The sequence below is a fragment of the Cherax quadricarinatus genome, chromosome 38 (genome assembly GCF_038502225.1).
Source record: "Cherax quadricarinatus isolate ZL_2023a chromosome 38, ASM3850222v1, whole genome shotgun sequence".
NCBI lineage: Eukaryota > Metazoa > Arthropoda > Malacostraca > Decapoda > Parastacidae > Cherax > Cherax quadricarinatus.
In genome coordinates this window covers 1,015,369-1,035,740 of record NC_091329.1, presented here as the reverse complement: position 1 = coordinate 1,035,740, position 20,372 = coordinate 1,015,369, and the positions used below count along the sequence as shown (strand labels likewise).

General features: G+C 39.1%; 1 protein-coding gene across 1 annotated transcript in view; it reads right to left on the bottom strand.

The window, feature by feature from the left end:
- The window catches only part of LOC128692933 (claspin), a 51,965-nt gene extending 35,785 nt beyond the window's left edge, over positions 1-16,180 (bottom strand). Inside the window, exons 1-6 of the mRNA XM_070091985.1 lie at positions 16,038-16,180; positions 12,595-13,136; positions 7,430-7,576; positions 6,911-7,059; positions 5,417-5,494; positions 1,448-2,317 (exon numbers count right to left, since the gene is read on the bottom strand). Of these exons, the coding sequence (XP_069948086.1) occupies positions 1,448-2,317; positions 5,417-5,494; positions 6,911-7,059; positions 7,430-7,576; positions 12,595-13,104 (1,754 nt within the window). The 5' untranslated portion in view covers positions 13,105-13,136; positions 16,038-16,180. The remainder of the gene's footprint in view (positions 1-1,447; positions 2,318-5,416; positions 5,495-6,910; positions 7,060-7,429; positions 7,577-12,594; positions 13,137-16,037) is intronic.
- Between the last annotated feature and the right edge of the window lie 4,192 nt (positions 16,181-20,372).

The following is a 20,372-nucleotide window of genomic DNA, read 5'->3' as shown; positions in this document are numbered from 1 at the left end:
CTCACCAGTTGACGTGTATTGCACGCTTGGCACGATTTGTTTACTTTTGAAGTTTGGTAAAAATAGAACATTTCTGCTACTTTGAGCTCAATTTCAAGGCACCTTTCATTGTAAAACCAGCCAAAATCATCTCAATTTCTGTAATATGTCTTCCATTCTATAAAATGAGACCAAGAAAACTAGAATACAACAATAAATACCATACGAAAATACACTGCAAAGTCGCTGATTTATTCCAAAAAAATGGTCAAAGTTTTTTTTTCTCATTATGCACTGTGTGCTGCAGGATTTTTTTTAGACTGTGCACACTGACCACATAGACCCATTCTTTCATATGAAGGCCTACCAGCTTTCTCCCACTAGATTTGAGGCCACTAGAATTTATGCGTACTAGTACGTCAAAAACCCCTACGCGTAAGACGTACTAGTACGACGAAAACCCTCAAAGGGTTAAAAAAAAAAACGGTCGGAGTTTTTTTTTTCTCATTATGCACTGCGTGCTCCAGGATTTTTTTTATATGGTGCACACTGACCACACAGACCCATTCTCTCACATGTGCGCCTACCAGCTTTCTCCTGCTTGATTTGAAGCTGCTAGAATTTATGAGTCTATATACGTCAAACATGGTACCTCGTAAGACGTATATATACGGCCGCGACAGTCAAAGGGTTAAACAAAACAAAGGCAGCTTCACCATCTCTGAAGTCTTAGCAAGAATCCTCCTGAAAACAGTAAACCCTGCCATCACATAGTCTCTCCTGTTAATACTACACAAAGCACATTACAGAGAGTGAACACTGAAACAGGCCTTCTCTATCCAGTCTATATTTGTCTAACCTATTTTTATGTTACCCAAGTAATAGCTTTTATATCCTTTTACTCATGTACGAGTTAATTGCTCTACCCTATTGTATTACTACTACAACTTATGTCACTACTACTACTACTACTACCACCACCACTAGTATTGCACCTCACTCTGAGCCTATATATACCGTCTGTGTCCATGTACTGTTTGTAACAGCTTGACAAAGCTTCTGGAGAGCGAAATGTTGCCACAATAAAATGTCACATTAGTTGCACTTGTGTCCTTTTACTTTACACACTATTATTATAATCAAAAAGAAGTGCTAATAGCATTTTAGTTGCCTTTCACGACATGCATGGCTTACGGAGGAAGAATTCTGTTCCACTTTCCCATGGAGAAAAATATAATATTATGCAAACTAAATAATGAGGAATTTGAATACTGTACTTCTCTTAGCTTGACCCAAAGCCAAGTGTAATTTACACTTTTATTTTTTAAGCTCAATGGTCATCTTCTACCAAGGCAGGATGACTTGCTTGGCCTAATTTATACTACAGTGTGGGGCCACCTCAGACTAATAACTCTTGGCGAGCCAAAAGGAATATTGCGTTTGCAAATATCAAAATAAAATTTCTTACCTAAGGTTCACTTGCTGTTTTTCTGCAGGTTTTTTCTTGGTGCTAGAATGTCGTGCAAAACGATCCATCAACTCGCTCACACCAGGGTTTACTTTTCGTGTTGGAGTTTCCTCATCAAGGTCAATGAAATCATCCTCTCTTCCCAAACTAAGTTTTGGTGTTCCTTTAATAATCTTACTCAAGTCAGCATCCCGTAACTTGGAGGCTAACAGGGTCAGTTTTGGTGTATCACTTTTTTCAGCTTCTCCTATGACAAATGCTGTGGAATCCAGGAGTAAATTTTCTGACGCAGGCGGCATAGTGTCTATTTTGTTACAGTCTTTTTCCCTATCATTTATAATAGTATAATCTTCCTCCTTTTCATGTGTTGTTATACTTGTATTACTCTTATTCCCTGCATTTAGCAAATATGTCTTTAACTCAGAAGCAGCATTATCATTTTCAGTAGCAGCACTATCTCCATGGTGGGAACTGTCAGGTGAAGATACACCACTGTGGATTCCTGATTCATTGTTATTGTCCATAGATTTTGTAGCGGGATCTTCTCTGCTGTTCCCAGATTGGTCAATTGTTGAAGGAGATTGATTTTCAAAGGTTTGTTGCTCTGCTACAAGAGAATCTCCATTCAACACCTTAACTGATGATGAACTATCAATAACCTGAGTTATATCTGGGAGTTCATCATCACAGCATCCTGTCAATTTATCCACTGTTTTGTCTAACTCCATTTCCAAGGCTATTCTTTGGCTTGGTAATTCCTTTTGACCGTTAGCCTCATTGCTTGGTGTCCAGTCTATGTCATCAGGATCCTCTTGGTCAGAATCAGACTTATAAAATTCTTCAACTTCTTTCTTCTTCTCTTCCAGTAACCTACCGAAAATTAAATTCTGATTATAAATCAAAAATAAATGCTTTTTAATTATTGCATAACTAAATCACACAACTTCACCAATTATACAGCAGTTTATTTCTTTTAAGTTTCACTACACTAGACATTCTCACGTTATACAGTAAACCCTCCACATAACAGACCTCTATACTATTTCAGACTTCGGAAATATGAAACAAAATCTACTGGGCCAAGCATTTTGGAAACAATGGACAAAGCCTGTTGGTTACAGAACTGTCTGCTAACAACCTTTTAACAAAAATACTTGAGGCAGTGAACCATGATTAAGAATGTGACATTGTGTATATGAATTTCTGCAAGGGTTCTGTGCAAGACATTGATGAAGAAGGTAACTTCACGTGGTATTGGAGAAGTTCTAGTCTGGACAGAGGGACAGCTGACTGACAGGCTTTGTAAAAAATGGGAGAAAACAGAATGGGGAACCATTACAGTGATGTTCCACATAGTCAGTGTTGGGTCTATTGCTCTTAGGAATCTTTTTCTGTTGTTGTTGTTCACAAACTACATAAATTACACTGATGAGGGAATAAATAGAATCCAGGCCATGGGGGCACTGACCCCCAGAACACCCTCCAGGTAGAGATAAATTTGGCAATAGCACAAAAATAGGATGCTAAATAATTTCTGAAAACACCAGGGTACTACAGGATGATTTGGATAGGTTTATGTGGGAAAAAAGTAGCAAACATAATTTAGTGTGGATAAATGTACAGCTCTAATCCTAGGAAACAAAATAACCAGGACACCTATTAGTTTAAAAAATAAAGATACCAAAAAAAAAAAAAAAAAAAAGTTCTGGTTGGAAGAAGTCTAAAGCCAAAACAACAATACGTAAGTGCTTGCAACAAAGCTGATAGATTTCTTGGGTGCATATCAAGAACTATAAATAGCAGAGGGCTCCAAAGTTATACAGCCTCTCCTCACTCAGTGACGTACTCGTTTACCAATGCCTCGGCCTTACAACAAACTCTCTGACCAGTATGCATGCCTAAATAATGTAGTATATTAGAGCTGATTTCCTCTATTCTGTTTATTACAATATACAGTACACTACTGTATAAACATTTAAAAACCTACCAGAAATGTTATAAATGGTGCAATGGCGACATTAAAATAACATCAATGATAGCTGATACAAACCCATTACCATTATAGTATGCTCCTCACTTAGCGAAGAATTTGTTTACCGGCGTGGTCTTAGGAATGGAACTCCGTCATTAAGTGAGGAGAGGCTGTATACTATATGACTGGTAAGGCTTCGAATAGGTTATTAACTCAATTCTGTCTCCATATTACAGAGAATATCTGTGCTGGACAACATTCATATGATATTCCTATCATAGCTCCCATAAGACTCAACCTGCAGACCCTCAGGATTAGCCTCAACATAGTTATACTATTTATACAGTTCACTCGGTGAAGAAAAAAACAGTAGTCTTCCTTTCCTCAATGTCCTGCTCAGCCAAGTGGATTGCCATCTCAAGTGCAAACTACAGCCCATCAAAAAAATCGTCAATAAAAACCACGACCAGAGAACTGAATGGGGAGTACTCAATAATTTTTTTCTCAAAGCCTATGTGGAAGAATGCAACATACTAAAAAACATTTTCCTAACTCTCAAGTATCAGTATGCCCACACAACACATAATATGTGCAACACCTACTGTTATACACAAGAATTAGACCATAAACCTGATGTGCTGGAAAGACACCCAACTAGAAAAGAAGAAAAAAAAAAAAAGACAAAATACAATAAAGCTTGGAATCTGTCTAATCTGCACATAAAACACCATTCAGCAGAATCAGGGAGCTTTCGGCTCAGATAAACCCTTAGCACTACAAAAACAGAAACAATTCAGTATAATTCACATGCACACACATTTGGCAGAGTGGACCTCCTACAGTGCTTCCTCTCTCCTCAACACCCACACCTTCATCTCACTTTCCCAACAACTCACCTGCTTGCCTGATTTTATGCTTGCATAAATATGCAAGTTGTTAATCATTTTGTACTGACTGGAAAAAGTCATATTACACAAGTGAAAACATTTAAAGTGAAATATTTCAATAAAAGTGCTGTTTTAGGCAGAATATAGGAGAGCACTGGTTTGGCAATAGCTGTGGATGAGTAAAACAAACTATGAAGTAGCATCACTGAAGCCAGAACACTAGGTAGCTTGAAACCAGATTAAACAGGTACACATAACTAGGAGTGGTTAGGTGTGAGAATGACCTAGGTTGGGCCAGTAGGTCTACTGGGGTGCTCCTCTGCTATCATATTCTTGCAATGTTGAAATTTACTAGTATTTTTAAAGAACTGCTACAATAATGAAGTTGCACTCTGCTTATCTGGCAAAGCAACCATTGCTTAATATATTAGGATCACAGACTGCTCAAAAACTACAACATACACATGCTGAGTTTTTCCACCAATTTTTTATTTTTATTACACATTCAAAATATATATTCACATACCAAATAAAGCAGCCTTAAAATTTAGAGTCGACCCTGACTTCACCCTTTCCTCCACATTTACAACCATTTTTTTTTTGACACGATAGCTCCTAAAAAATAATTATAGTGGAACCTCAGTATATGACCAACTCCCTACTCAAACGAGGCTCAGCACTCGACCAAACAAATACAACCTGCCAGAACTTCACTGCAAATTATTTTATGTTTCTTTGCATTTTTTTGTATTATCTGTATAAATAAGTCACCATGGGGCCTACGAAGATTAGTGATAACAGCCAACCAAACAGATAATTGGTTGGGAAGAACTTGTTCAATACTCAAATGGAGAGGCACTCGAACAGCCTGCTGGAACGAATTAAGGTCGCATATCAAGGTTCCACTGTATAGTATATATGCAACTGATTTCCGAGCAAGGAACCCCAATTTATAAAATTGAACCTATGGGAAATAACAGCTCCACTTATAACAGCCTGACTGGCGATGGCTTTCACTGAACCAATTAGGTTGAAAGTGTAGGGTCATTTGTATTATAAATCAATTTGAAACTATTTCAAAATGCATCATATCAAGAGAAAAATACTCACCTCAGTGTTTCTATGTTGCGCATACTCATTTTAAGGCTGGTTCCCTGATGCACTTGAGGGACCAAGACTTTCTTCCTCCTGTTAAAAAAAATACACATTTTTTATTTTACACAATCACCATTTCCCATCAAGACAAGGTGATGCACAGATATCACAATTTGACTATATTAAGCTGCAACATCTCCACGTAGCCCCACTGGCAATCTGATAAGGTTGAATATGAACAACAAATCTGCCCTGCAGAGTGAGGACTTCTGTTGCAGCAAATCACATCCTGCACTTAAAGTTGCATACTTTAGATATTGGGACTTCAATGATATTTTGCTGTCACAAAAAAAAAAAAAAAAAAAAAAAAAAAAAAAAAAAAATCTTTAAGTTTCTTTTTCATTAATATAAATTTTTACAAGGCTTGAGATACAAAACATTAAACTGTGAACTGCAATTCATGAATTAACATTTGGGTTGCATAGCCTAGTGTAACTATTTGATTTAGAAAATGCACAGTATTAACAACCAAAGTCCTTCACAGTATCTGATATTGAATTCTGAATGAACTTTTTTCAATCACTTTTACAAAAAAATCACACTATATGGAGAAGCTTAAAAAGAAAGCTGACTGCATGCCCTGTAGAAAAAAATATTTAAGGAAAACACCAAAATGGGAAAGCATTATACACTACTAGATAACATTTCATACATTTGAGAAATCCCATGACTGTCAGTCATCAAACATCATCTTGTTTCCTGACGTAAGTTCTCTACACGAGGTGGATGCCAAATGGTATGTACAATGAATGATTCAACAGGCATTTTTCCCATATCTAATTAAAATGCACTTTAATGCCATTATAACATTCATAAACATAGAAAAGTTGCAAAGAATGATTGACTATAGGCATCACATATATGGTAACATTAAGGGCAAGGAAGACATTAAGGCTTATTAAGCAGCCCTGAAAGCATTCAATGTACAGTATACCTTTGATGAGTTTTGAGTCTTGCTACTTTCAGAGCCCGGCCATGGGCCAGGCTTGTCTGGTGCTAGTGAAACCTCAATTTACTGGACTAACGGGGAAAGAGGGTATCCAGTAATTCTGATTGTCCATTAAATCAGAATTATGATTGTTTTTCCAAGGTTGTAATAAATGACAATTCTGGATTTAATGAACTTTTGCCACTGAAGCCAAAATCAATTTACCCAGCAGACAGTAACAGTAACTGACAAGTCTAGAAATAATGCACCTTGTCCATTAAATCTGAAATCAATTAACTCAACCGACTGTAACAATAAGAGAAAATACTGAATTTAATAGACTTCGTCCGTTGATTCTGAATTTTATCGATTAAATTTGAAATCCGTTCAACTAAGATCCTTTAATTTCATGTTTTACTGTACTGTATTTAAATCATGACAGTAACTATAATGACAATACTTCCTTTCAGCAATCTTAAGGCTAAACATGAAACTATAAAAACTGTATGATTTTTTCATACCTATTAAGAAATTCTTTGAGGGTTCTCTGCTTTGGTTTGTGATATGGCAAGGATATCTGCGATTCTCGGACCATACGCTGCGATTCACTGTGAATCTCTCTCGCCTCCTCTTTTTGCTGTTTCAGAGTTGGAGGACGATGCTTCACCAGCTAAAATACACTTTTCATTATTAACTGTATACCTATTTTATTACTAGCTACTACATACATACTTTACATACATACTTTACATAAATATCTTATTATTAATTGTACAGTCACCCTTGAATAATGCAGGGGTTAGGGGCTTAACTACTAATAGCCTACTGTTGACCAACAGCCTTATTGATAATATAAACAGTCGATAATTACATATTTTGTATATGTATTATATTAATTACAGAACCATTAAGCCAAAAAAAAAATTGGTTAGCCAAATCAGAAAATATGGAAGCCCTCAAATTTGTAGTAGTCACTGTGCTAAATATTACTCAGAAAAACAAATACAATCTTATGTCAAAGCAAACAATACTACAAATACCTTTTTCTTTTTTCCAATGTCGGCTCTTCTATCATCATTACTTTCTTGTGACTTTCCTGGCGACTGGCAGTCCTCAGTATTGTTTGGAGGTTGGTCTTCGTCTGAGAGCTCAGCATCATACAGGTCACTACTGTATTTGTAGCTGGGCTGTAAATATTAACTTCATTCTCAATAAAATCTTTCAAGGTGTTAATTTAATTTTAATTTTACCTTATCAGTTGTCTACCACTAAGATGGGGTGATCTCTAGAAAAAAAGGAAACACACTCACCATCATTCATTCAACAGCTGTCTTGCCAGAAGTGTTCAGATATTACGATTCAAGTGGCACTTCACATCGACATTCCTTCAAGTGCAAGAACTGCACTCTAAGGACTCAGGTCCAGCTAACCGGTTATTCCTTGTGTATAGTGTTTTTCTGAATTCATTCATAAATATTACCTTACACTCAAATAGCAAATTATACCCTAAAACCCACCTGTATTCACTCACTCCAGTGCAACATGCTAACATATGCCTGCTAGATGCTCAAGCTTCTACTACTTACATCCTCCTTTGCTCCATCCTACCTTCCTCTTGACAAACATTAGTAAACCACCACTTGAATACAACAAAGTTTCATTTAGACTCCATGATGAGGCCTCAATAAGGAAGTTCACAGCTGACCTAGAGACTGTTGACTGGCCTACAGAATTCTCCAAGGCCAATGGTATTGACGACTGGACAGACATTTTTCTTAACAAATTACTTAGACTATACAACAAACATTGTCCTATAAAAACGAAACAGATCACAAACAAACGGCTTGGTTGCCCATGGCTAACCAGCACCATTCTGAAATCCATTGATAAGAAACACCAATATGAAAAGCAATATAGATAGGGCTTAATACACAAAGATATTCTTAAACACTATTCATCAGTCCTCACCAAAGTAATAAAGAAAGCCAAACAACTATACTACTCCAGTAGATTCACTGACACAAGAGGAGATATAAAAAAGACCTGGAAAACACTCTCTCAGATTCTAGGGACCCAAAAACTGAAAAAAACCAAGAATATTGCCCTAACTAAACCTAATGAAACACCACTGCATCCCACTGAGATTAGAACCATAGGTTCTAATCTCGCCAATAAAATCCCACGCACCAATGCCCATGCCGGGGACTACCTAGATGGGAATTTCCCAAATTCCTTCTATCTTGCTCCAACTGAGCCCATGGAAGTCACCGAGATTATAAAGTCACTTAAAAATAACTCAGAGAATCTGTCTCATGTCCCACCATTATTGTACAAGAGAGCGGCCCATGTCCTCTCGCATGCTATCTCATTACTTTTTAACAAGCATGCTATCTCATTACTTTTTAACAAGTCACTAGAAACTAGCACCTTCCCATAGAGAAACTACTCAAGACGGCAAGGGTTACACCAATACATAAAGGTGGTGACCCATTTGTGGTACAGATTTAGAAAAACAACTATAGGCCAATATCAAACTTACCATTGCTATCCAAAATCTTTGAGAAACTCGTGCACAGGAGACTATATTCATTTATAACGGCACAAAACATACTCAACCCCTGCCAATTTGGATTCAGGAAAAATAAAAGCACTAACGATGCAATCATAAAAATGCTAGATCTGCTTTACACAGCATTGGAAAATAAGGAATATCCACTAGGAATTTTTATTGACCTAAGAAAAGCTTTTGACACAGTAGATCATGGCATCCTACTCCACAAACTTGACCATTATGGTCCTTAGGCAAATAGATAAATTAAAACCTAACAAATCCCCAGGCCCTGATGAACTGTATGCAAGGGTTCTAAAGGAATGTAAAGAGGAGCTTAGCACACCTTTGGCTAATCTTTTCAACATATCACTACAAACTGGCATGGTGCCAGATAAGTGGAAAATGGCAAATGTGATACCTATTTTTAAAACAGGTGACAGGTCCTTAGCTTCGAACTATAGACCAATAAGCCTAACCTCCATAGTGGGAAAATTTATGGAATCAATAATTGCCGAGGCAGTTCGTAGCCACCTTGAAAAGCATAAATTAATCAACGAATCTCAGCATGGTTTTACAAAGGGGCGTTCCTGCCTTACGAATTTATTAACTTTTTTCACTAAGGTATTTGAGGAGGTAGATCATGGTAATGAATATGATATTGTGTATATGGACTTCAGTAAGGCTTTTGACAGGGTCCCACATCAGAGACTATTGAGGAAAATTAAAGCACATGGAATAGGAGGAGAAATTTTTTCCTGGATAGAGGCATGGTTGACAAATAGGCAGCAGAGAGTTTGCATAAATGGGGAGAAATCAGAGTGGGGAAGTGTCACGAGCGGTGTTCCACAGGGGTCAGTGTTGGGCCCCCTGCTGTTCACAATCTACATAAACGACATAGATGAGGGCATAAAGAGCGACATCGGCAAGTTTGCCGATGACACCAAAATAGGCCGTCGAATTCATTCTGACGAGGACATTCGAGCACTCCAGGAAGATTTGAATAGACTGATGCAGTGGTCGGAGAAGTGGCAGATGCAGTTTAATATAGACAAATGCAAAGTTCTAAATGTTGGACAGGACAATAACCATGCCACATATAAACTAAATAATGTAGATCTTAATATTACGGATTGCGAAAAAGATTTAGGAGTTCTGGTTAGCAGTAATCTGAAACCAAGACAACAGTGCATAAGTGTTCGCAATAAAGCTAATAGAATCCTTGGCTTCATATCAAGAAGCATAAATAATAGGAGTCCTCAGGTTGTTCTTCAACTCTATACATCCTTGGTTAGGCCTCATTTAGATTATGCTGCACAGTTTTGGTCACCTTATTACAGAATGGATATAAATTCTCTGGAAAATGTACAAAGGAGGATGACAAAGTTGATCCCATGTATCAGAAACCTTCCCTATGAGGATAGACTAAGGGCCCTGAATCTGCACTCTCTAGAAAGACGTAGAATTAGGGGGGATATGATTGAGGTGTATAAATGGAAGACAGGAATAAATAAAGGGGATGTAAATAGTGTGCTGAAAATATCTAGCCTAGACAGGACTCGCAGCAATGGTTTTAAGTTGGAAAAATTCAGATTCAGGAAGGATATAGGAAAGTACTGGTTTGGTAATAGAGTTGTGGATGAGTGGAACAAACTCCCAAGTACCGTTATAGAGGCCAGAACGTTGTGTAGCTTTAAAAATAGGTTGGATAAATACATGAGTGGATGTGGGTGGGTGTGAGTTAGACCTGATAGCTTGTGCTACCAGGTCGGTTGCCATGTTCCTCCCTTAAGTCAATGTGACCTGACCTGACTAGGTCGGGTGCATTGGCTTAAGCCGGTAGGAGACTTGGACCTGCCTCGCATGGGCCAGTAGGCCTTCTGCAGTGTTCCTTCGTTCTTATGTTCTTATAAGAGGCCATGCGCTTGCATATTTCAAATCTTACCTTACTAATAGGTATCAGTATGTCACCATTAAAGACACAGCATCAACAACACAGCCACTTGATACTGGAGTTCCGCAGGGAAGTGTCCTTGGTCCCCTGCTCTTCCTCATATACATCAATGATCTTCTAAACGTATCTCAACACCTGAACCCCATTCTCTTTGCTGACGACACGACTTATGTCATCTCTCACCCTAATCTTGCCACCCTCAACACCATTGTTAATGAGGAGCTGATCAAAATATCGACTTGGATGACAGCCAATAAACTTACGCTTAACACTGACAAAACCTACTACATTATGTTTGGTAGCAGAGCAGGAGATGCGCAAATTAGCATTAAGATCGACAACACTCTAATTGCCAGGCATAATGAGGGCAAATTCCTAGGCCTATACCTCGACAACAACCTGAACTTCAGCACCCATATCCAACACAACCAAAAAAGTATCCAAAACGGTTGGGATCCTCTCCAAGATACGATACTACGTGCCGCAAACTGCCCTTCTCACACTATACCATTCACTTATATATCCATACCTCACCTATGCTATATGTGCTTGGGGTTCAACTGCAGCAACACACCTAAAGCCAATAATAACCCAACAAAAAGCCGCAGTAAGAATAATCACTAAATCCCATCCCTGGCAACACACCCCCCCACTCTTCATAGATCTAAACTTACTCCCTGTTCAGTACATCCACACTTACTACTGTGCAATCTACATCTACAGGACCTTAAATTCCAATATTAACCTTGACCTAAAACGCTTTCTTGATAATTGCGACAGAACCCACAGGCACAATACCAGACACAAACATCTCTATGACATTCCCCGTGTCCGATTAAACCTTTACAAAAATTCAATGTATGTCAAAGGCCCTAAAATCTGGAACACCCTACCTGAAAATTCTAAAACTGCAGACACATTCATCACCTTCAAAACTACCATCAGAAAACATCTTATCTCCCTGATACACCCTGTCAACTAATTACACGAATACCACCTGGTGGTTAACACTTACACTCACTCACCCATTTGACCATAAACAGAAATATCAATCTCAATCTCAAAATAATGAATCTTAACTAGTCATAAGTTGGCCTGTGATACTCCAATACTGAAACTATGTATAGTGCCAAAACAAAAGCATTCACATTGCTAAACTCACAAACTAGTATTTAGTCACTTAGCCATAATACCAACTTACCTCATAATTTTGTAATATTTTAAACTTAAGATTTAATTTAAGTCTGCCCGAAATGCCTAACCATGCTAGGTGTTCTAGTGGTACACTCTGTAATTATTATTTTACTACATGTAAACCACACAATAACCAAATTCTGTAAACTCAGCATTGTAATCCTTATAGAGAATAAACTTTGAATTGATTTGAATTGAATCCTGCTAACTCTGCATTGGACCTCCCACAGGCCTATTTCCTTCCATCATAGCATTATGCACTCTTTCTGTTCTCTTGTTATGTTCCGTCCTTTCTAAATGTCCAGCAATTCCATTGTGTAATTCCTATAATAGTTCCATATAGTACCTTACTTGTAACACCTATTTGCACATAAACCATCTTTTTACTGCCACTTTTACAGTATCTAATAGCAAAAATCAAGATTGCATATAACAAGTGCTGTATACATAATTATGGACCTAATTATGACTGGACATTATTATGACTCTAATGCATAAAAATACTGCACCTTTGATGATTGTGGAGTTTGCTGTGAAGGGTCTTTCTTGGGGAACAATGCAGTATCTTCATCACTATCATCTGAATAAGACCTCTGAACAATCCGTTTTTTAATACCCTTAGTGACAATTTCACTCTCATCATCACTGCTTATAGGCAATTTATTAACACTGAGTGTAATTGGCTGACTAGAATCTTCATCCTCTGACAAAACTGCAGGTCGTCGTCTTCCAACGGACAAAGTTTGCTTTATGTTGTCATCATCACTATCATTGTCTGACATGACAATCATAAGCTTGTGAGCATTATCAAGATCTTCTAACACATCTTTATTTTCATTTACTGCACTGGTGCTTTTTATATCTGACTTATCCTCTGCCTCTGACCCACAGGTAACATTGTGAGTTCGAGAAATAAAAATACCTTCATCCTCTGAACTATTAAGAGATTCACATTCTTTTATTTGCTGCAGAGTATCAATAGGCTCTAAATGCTCTCTGATATCAGATTCTGCATCCATATTTACAATGTCAATCACAGGCAGGTGTTTTCCTGAAAAATAAAAAAAAACTTAACATTCAGTAAATGTGTACAATATAGTATAAGAAAATTTTACAAGGCTTACAATTGAATGACACTTTTTAATACATGCCATTAGCATGTAAAGCATGCTAGTGGCACTTGAAAAATAATACAATGTCAAGTAACATTACTGAATTAAAGACGAGTGGGTTTATTAAGCTGGGTGAGATATACAAGTGGGAATGGTTGGGGAAGAGAATGACCTGCATCCCATGAACCAAAAGGCCTAAATTTGTGTGCCTCTACTCTGAAGTTGCCTTACATGAAAGCTTCTCTTTCCATTGCAATGTTAAATAAATTTAAAAAATAAACAATAAAAGTATTATGCAAGAAAATGTAAGTTTGCTAGCAAACTTGCTGACCTAGAAAATGTACAGAGAACCTTCACGGCGCGCATAACGGAGATAAAACACCTCAATTACTGGGAGCGCTTGAGGTTCCTGAACCTGTATTCCCTGGAACGCAGGCGGGAGAGATACATGATTATATACACCTGGAAAATCCTAGAGGGACTAGTACCGAACTTGCACACGAAAATCACTCACTACAAAAGCAAAAGACTTGGCAGACGATGCAACATCCCCCCAATGAAAAGCAGGGGTGCCACTAGCACGTTAAGAGACCATACAATAAGTGTCAGGGGCCCGAGACTGTTCAACTGCCTCCCAGCATACATAAGGGGGATTACCAACAGACCCCTGGCAGTCTTCAAGCTGGCACTGGACAAGCACCTAAAGTCAGTTCCTGATCAGCCGGGCTGTGGCTCGTACGTTGGTTTGCGTGCAGCCAGCAGCAACAGCCTGGTTGATCAGGCTCTGATCCACCAGGAGGCCTGGTCACAGACCGGGCCGCGGGGGCGTTGACCCCCGGAACTCTCTCCAAGTAAACTCCAGGTAATACTGGATATGCTACTGTACATGGCATTTCCCAAAATTGTTACTCATACACGCGAGATTTATTACTACAGCTTTATTACATATACGGGGAGCAGTAAGCCCATACAGCACCTGGAGGAATGAGAGGCACTCAGGTTCAATGCAAAGGAGGGTCAAGGTCCAATTCCTTAGATCAAGAACCCTCACCATGTATTTATTGTTGCAATTTTACTCTTAATCAACAATTTGCTAACCCTTAAAGGAGTTCCCCCTTGATGCCAATGAGGAGCTCTTGATGTGAGGAATTAGAACTATCCTCCCCTTCTTTGGATCGAGGGTGATTGCTTCCCATTCCTTGGGTGTTTTAAGATCTATATGGATTTAGCATCCCCCAATGAATATACATAACATAATAAGAGCAACTTCTTCACAATATGCAACATTCAGGCAATATGAAAGATTTTTAGATTTTGCCGACAAAGCAGCTACTTTATTGCACCCCATTGCCATCCTGTGGATAGTAGTGCCAAAGCATATAGATACACACACAAGGTCTAGGAACTAGGTCCCAAAATGGTTAACATGTGTACATCCATATTTATATCTACAGTTGACCTATATGTTGCAAGAAAATTAAGAAAATTTGCTTAATATGTTTGGTATCTTATTTTCACTAATAAGATATCTTGACATATCACATAGGTTATCATACTAGCTCAATATTCCTTAAAAAGTAGAGAATCAAGCATAAAGTGCTTAAGACAGTGACCATAGAGCTGGTTACACACTTTGCATTTGGCCTGTGTGTCTGACCACCTGCCAGAAGTACTTGTAACCAAACCTAAGCCCGGCTACTACAATATCAGTCTCTTCATACTGCAAGTTGTTCCATTATCATAGAGTGATAGATATCCTCAGGCTTGTTAAGTAAAAAGATACAAATGGAACTAATAAGTAAGTAAGTTTATTCAGGTATACACAAATACAGTTACATAGAATTATCATACATAGCAGCATATGTGTAGAGAACCTAGGATAACCCAAAAAAAGTCGGAGTGACTTATTTCCATTATTTCCATTTTATTGTGGCAACGTTTCACTCTCCAGGAGCTTTGTCAAGTGTCCTTTTACTTAACATACTGTCGGTAATTCTACCAATATTAATACAATCCTCCGGCTTCTATCTGCAGTCCTATGACATTCACCTTCATTATCTATTTCTCTCCTAATGATAGACAAACACACACACCAAAGTTATATTCTATATTTTCCTTCATGGTACTTTATTTTTTGACTGACTTATGAACATTATCATGAAGGAATAATCTAATGTATGATGGAGAGGTGAAATGCTCTTGTCTACAGTGATACAGATTATTATAATCAAAAGAAGCACTAAACCTACAAGGGTCATACAGTACGGTATGTAAGTTATAAAACTTAAATATAACTGAATATTTTCACAACCCATTGAGATATATTTACTCCCAGACATATACTAACATCTGTAGTGACTGTCTGGTTAGTAAGTTTGTACACATAATTAGTTACACAAATTACCATACAAAGTAACGTGTAAATTACCAACGATAACCAAAAAAAAAAGTCAACGTGACTTGTTTCCATTAGGGTCCATTATAATTATGGCGGAGCGCTAAACCAGTAGGATTATGCAGCGTATGTGGGGGGGGGGGAAGGATGGAAGGTTTTCAGGATCAATTTAGAGAACTGGAGCACAGATCCAATTCCCTAGATCAAGAGCCCCTCACCAGCATCAAGGACCCTCCCTTGAGGGGCCACTGGGGTTCATTATAATACAGTGTTACTCTCAGTAATCCTATCACTGATAATAATACAAAGTTCTTTCCTCATATTAATAATTTTGGTAGATTTAGGACGACCAAGAATATTTTAGTTAAATAGCGAGTAAAAAAAAAAACACAAACACCTCCATTTTAATCACTTTAACCCCAGAATTAAGTATATTCACACTTACCAAAAGCACAATATACCCGAACTAAAGAAATACAATTCCGTTTCCCTTTTTTTTAATTATAATATGCCAGAAATAAACCGAAATAAGGCAACTAATGTCAAGTTTTGGACGGAATTTGGCGCGAAGTTGTTGTAAACAAACTAATAAACTGTCGACTTGGTTCTTCTCTCTTTCTCTTATATTATTAATGTTATTATATTACTGCTTTAAAATGATGTATTAAGAGATTTTATATAACTAATACTTTGCGTATATAATATATTTCATCGAAGTGGCTGTAAGTGGTATGTTAATATTGGTATCAAATACTGACAGGTTGCTGATTTTTACACGTGCAACAATTTATTTATTTATTTATTTATTTATTTTATGTCTTTGCAAACAGTACATTGAGATTTTATATTTACAATAGTGGGTTGCAATGCAAAGAGAACCTCTATTATGCCTAGGATATAATAATAATAATAATAATAATAATAATAATAATAATAATAATAATAATAATAATAATAATAATAATAATAATAATAATAATAATAATAATAATAATAATAATATACTATCTATTTCTACCAGTACATGTACAAGGTATACAGACCATAGCTGACATCAGTGACATACTACTATATAGAAAGCCGCTTGTTATGCTGCTGTATAGTCCTTGTGGCTTAGCGCTTCTTTTTGATTATAATAATAATGAGCATTTCCAGCAAATTAAGTCAGTTTTGTCCCAGGATGCCACCCACACCAGTCTACTAACACCCAGGTACCTATTTTACTGATGGGTGAACATAGACAACCGGTGTAAATAAACACGTCCAATGTTTCTACCCTCGCTGGGAATCGAACCCCAATCCTCGCCGTGTTAAGCGACAGCTTTAGCGATCAGATTATTCCTCTTTTTATAATAAGATCGAATTCAAAATATATTCAATTCGAATGTATGACTACAGTAACTACCCTGTATGGCTCATTTGAAAAAAAAATTTATTGTAATTTGAAGATATAGCTAATTTTCATCCCATCAATATTGTAAAAAAAAAACAGCGTTAGCATCTATCACATTTTTTACGAAAACAACATTAGCACTCCTCCGGGTGTATATTATTACCGCTAGGTCATTAAGAAAATTTAAATGCAAATTTCTTATATGACCTATGATTTCTTAAATTTTTCTGTGTGATTTTCCAAACTGAAAACTATATGAGTATATTAGTCCCCGGAAGAGGAGATCAGTGTTGCTTGTTTCCGGTGAGTCCGTCAGCTCCTGCCTCAGGATGACACCCACACTTGACTACACCTGCTGCCCATGTTCACTCTTACGTGACCACGGGCAGCAGGTATGAGGAGTCTCACTCCTTGGTATCTCCTGTTAGGTGACCAGGGGCAGCAGGTATGAGGAGTCTCACTCCTTGGTATCTCCTGTTGGGGCGGGTATGAGAGTCTCATTGGTATCCCCGTGGTGAACGGGCGCGGTTGGGATCCCTCCTTGGTTCTCCTGCTGGAACGGGCCCGGGTTGAGAGTCTCACTCCTTGGTATCTCCGTTGGTGCGGGCCCAGGTTGAGAGTCTCCCCCTTGGATCCCCGTAGGTAAACGGGGGGCCGGTATGAAGTCTCACCCCTTTGGGTTTTCCCGTTGGGTGAACAGGGCGCGGGGTTGGGGTCCTCCTTGGTATCTCCCTAGGTAACGGGGCCCGGGTATGGACTCACTCCTTGGTATTCCTGCTAGGTGAACGGGCAGCGGTAGAAGGTCTCACCCCTTGGGATCCCCTCTAGGTGAACAGGGCGCAGGTATGGAGCCCACTCCTTGGTATCTCCTGCTAGGTGAACGGGGCGGGTATGAGAGTCTCACCCCTTGGTTTTTTTTTCCTGGGAACAGGGCAGCAGGTATGAGGAGTCTCACTCCTTGGTATCTCCTGCTAGGTGAACGGGCAGCAGGTATGAGGAGTCTCACTCCTTGGTATCTCCTGCTAGGTGAACGGGCAGCAGGCTTAAGGGTACTATCTCCTAAGTATCCTCTTATTCCTGGTAAACGGGGCGGGTATTGGTTGGACTGTTTTGGGGCTTTGGACTTTGGGTTTGACTCCATACTCATCCTGTGACGGTCCTTTGGGGAAAAATCCCCAACCTGTCTTTGCTTGTGGGTCAATGTTTCCCATTTCCCAGGGTTTTCTAAGTATTTTTACGGGGAAACATTTTGGGGAACCGTAAAAGGGGATGAGAATAATCATGGTCAGTCTTTAAAGGTCCCCAAAGGAAATAAATCCCCCGCCTTTTGAGGAATATCCTGGAAAACTAGGTAATTTATACTATGCATGATAATTGTACTTACGTGTGTCTGTACCTAAATAAACATATTTATTTATTTACTTACACCAGCACCAAGGCACTTTTTATCAATTCAACTAGAGAAAGTTCTACACAGGGCAGTGTGCTCTCACAACGACAGCTTCATCAGCGTCTGTGCCTTCTCTCCTTCACTGACAGGTGAACATGGCTAAGAGAGGAAAGACTGGATCGATGGGTTGGAAACATATAGAACAACGTTCCTCGATCATTTACCAAACAAAGAGTTAGACGAACGTTTGGTTTGGAAGGACTAGGTCCATGACGAAATCCCCTCCTCCCTCCCCCCCACTCCTCACACCTCTCCCTTACATTACAGTTCTTGGTTGCAAAACATTAAGGCCCTTTTTCACTTAAAAACAATAATAAAACCACATAAAAATTAGGCTGAGAGCTCAAAGTGTTTTTAAACCCCCAGTCCCCCTGAGTTCCTCCTTCGTTTGTTTGGGTTTTTGGGCCATTAAATACTTTCCTAAAAAAATAAACTCCAATTTTGTATTCCCGGTAAAAGTCCCTTTTTAAATGATTTTCCAAGTCTCTCCCCTTCACCTCCTCGGGTTTCCCCTGCCCCTCCTCCTCAGGTCTCTCCTTCCCTCCTCCTCAGGTCTCTCACCACCTCCCTAGGTCTCTCCTCCCTGCCTCCTGGCCCCCTCACCCCACCCTCCCCCCCCGGTCCTCCCACCTCCTCCTGGTCTCTCACCACCCCCTCCCCCCGGGTTCCCCCTCACCTACCCCCTGGGCCCTCCCTCACCTACCTCCTCAGGTCTCTCACTACACCTACCTCAGGTCTCTCACTACACCTACCTCCTAAGGTCCCTCACTTCACCTACCTCCTCAGGTCCCTCACTTCACCTACCTCCTTAGGTCTCTCACTACACCTACCTCCTCAGGTCTCTCACTACACCTACCTACCTCCTCAGGTCTCTCACTTCACCTACCTCCTCAGGTCTCTCACTACACCTACCTCAGGTCTCTCACTACACCTACCTCCTAAGGTCCCTCACTTCACCTACCTCCTCAGGTCTCTCACTACACCTACCTCCTCAGGTCTCTCACTTCACCTACCTCCTCAGGTCCCTCACTTCACCTACCTCCTCAGGTCTCTCACTACACCTACCTCCTCAGGTCTCTCCAATTCCTCTGCCAGAAGTTGGGAAAAGTGTAAAGCAGATTCATCGAAGAACATAACATTCTTTCATTAGTTTACTGTCCAGTTCTTATGGTCATTACACTATGTTTTGTGGTTTGCAATATTTGCCTCTAAAAGGAAACGCTTAGGAAATGCAACCCTGCCATGATATCCAGCTGCATGGAACTCACGACGGAATGTTTTGGAAGAGGCTGATTTAGCTCTTGCAAACTTGGTTTGCAAGATGCTGATTTAGCTCTGCAGTCACCTCTGCAGCTGTAGTCTTATGACATTTTGATACAACACAATTTAATACTTGACGGTCCCGGTCACACAGCTCTTTCTTGCATTGTTTTTGTTGGAGCTTGTCTTACTATCATTCTGGAATGCAGACATGGCCATAGAGACAGTTGATCTTGAATAAGGGGGCATATTATCAGTCTTGGTGCGATACTCCAACCATTCCCTCTCCAACAATTTGTCTTCTTTGGAAGTCTGTAAGGTCTTTCATTCTTGTCTCAACTTCGTTCTGAAATACAGATGTGAATGGAAAGAATGATAAAAAGGGACTTATAACATATGGAAATTGATTATTGAGTCATTCGACACTTTGAAAGTTGGGCATTTGGGCAGTTGGGCGTCTTCACTGGAGTGCTCCAGTGAAGACGTTCTTTGGGAACATACTTGCTTGGACATCCTCCTCTTTTCTGCAATTTTGCAAGCTCTTGATGATGTGTTGATTGCAACACGAAAGGTCTAGAGCTATCATTCTCCTCCCCCCGTGGATGTTTTACACACACACACACACGAAAGGCCTAGAGCTATCATTCTCCTCCCCCCCCGCATGGTTGTTTTGCACA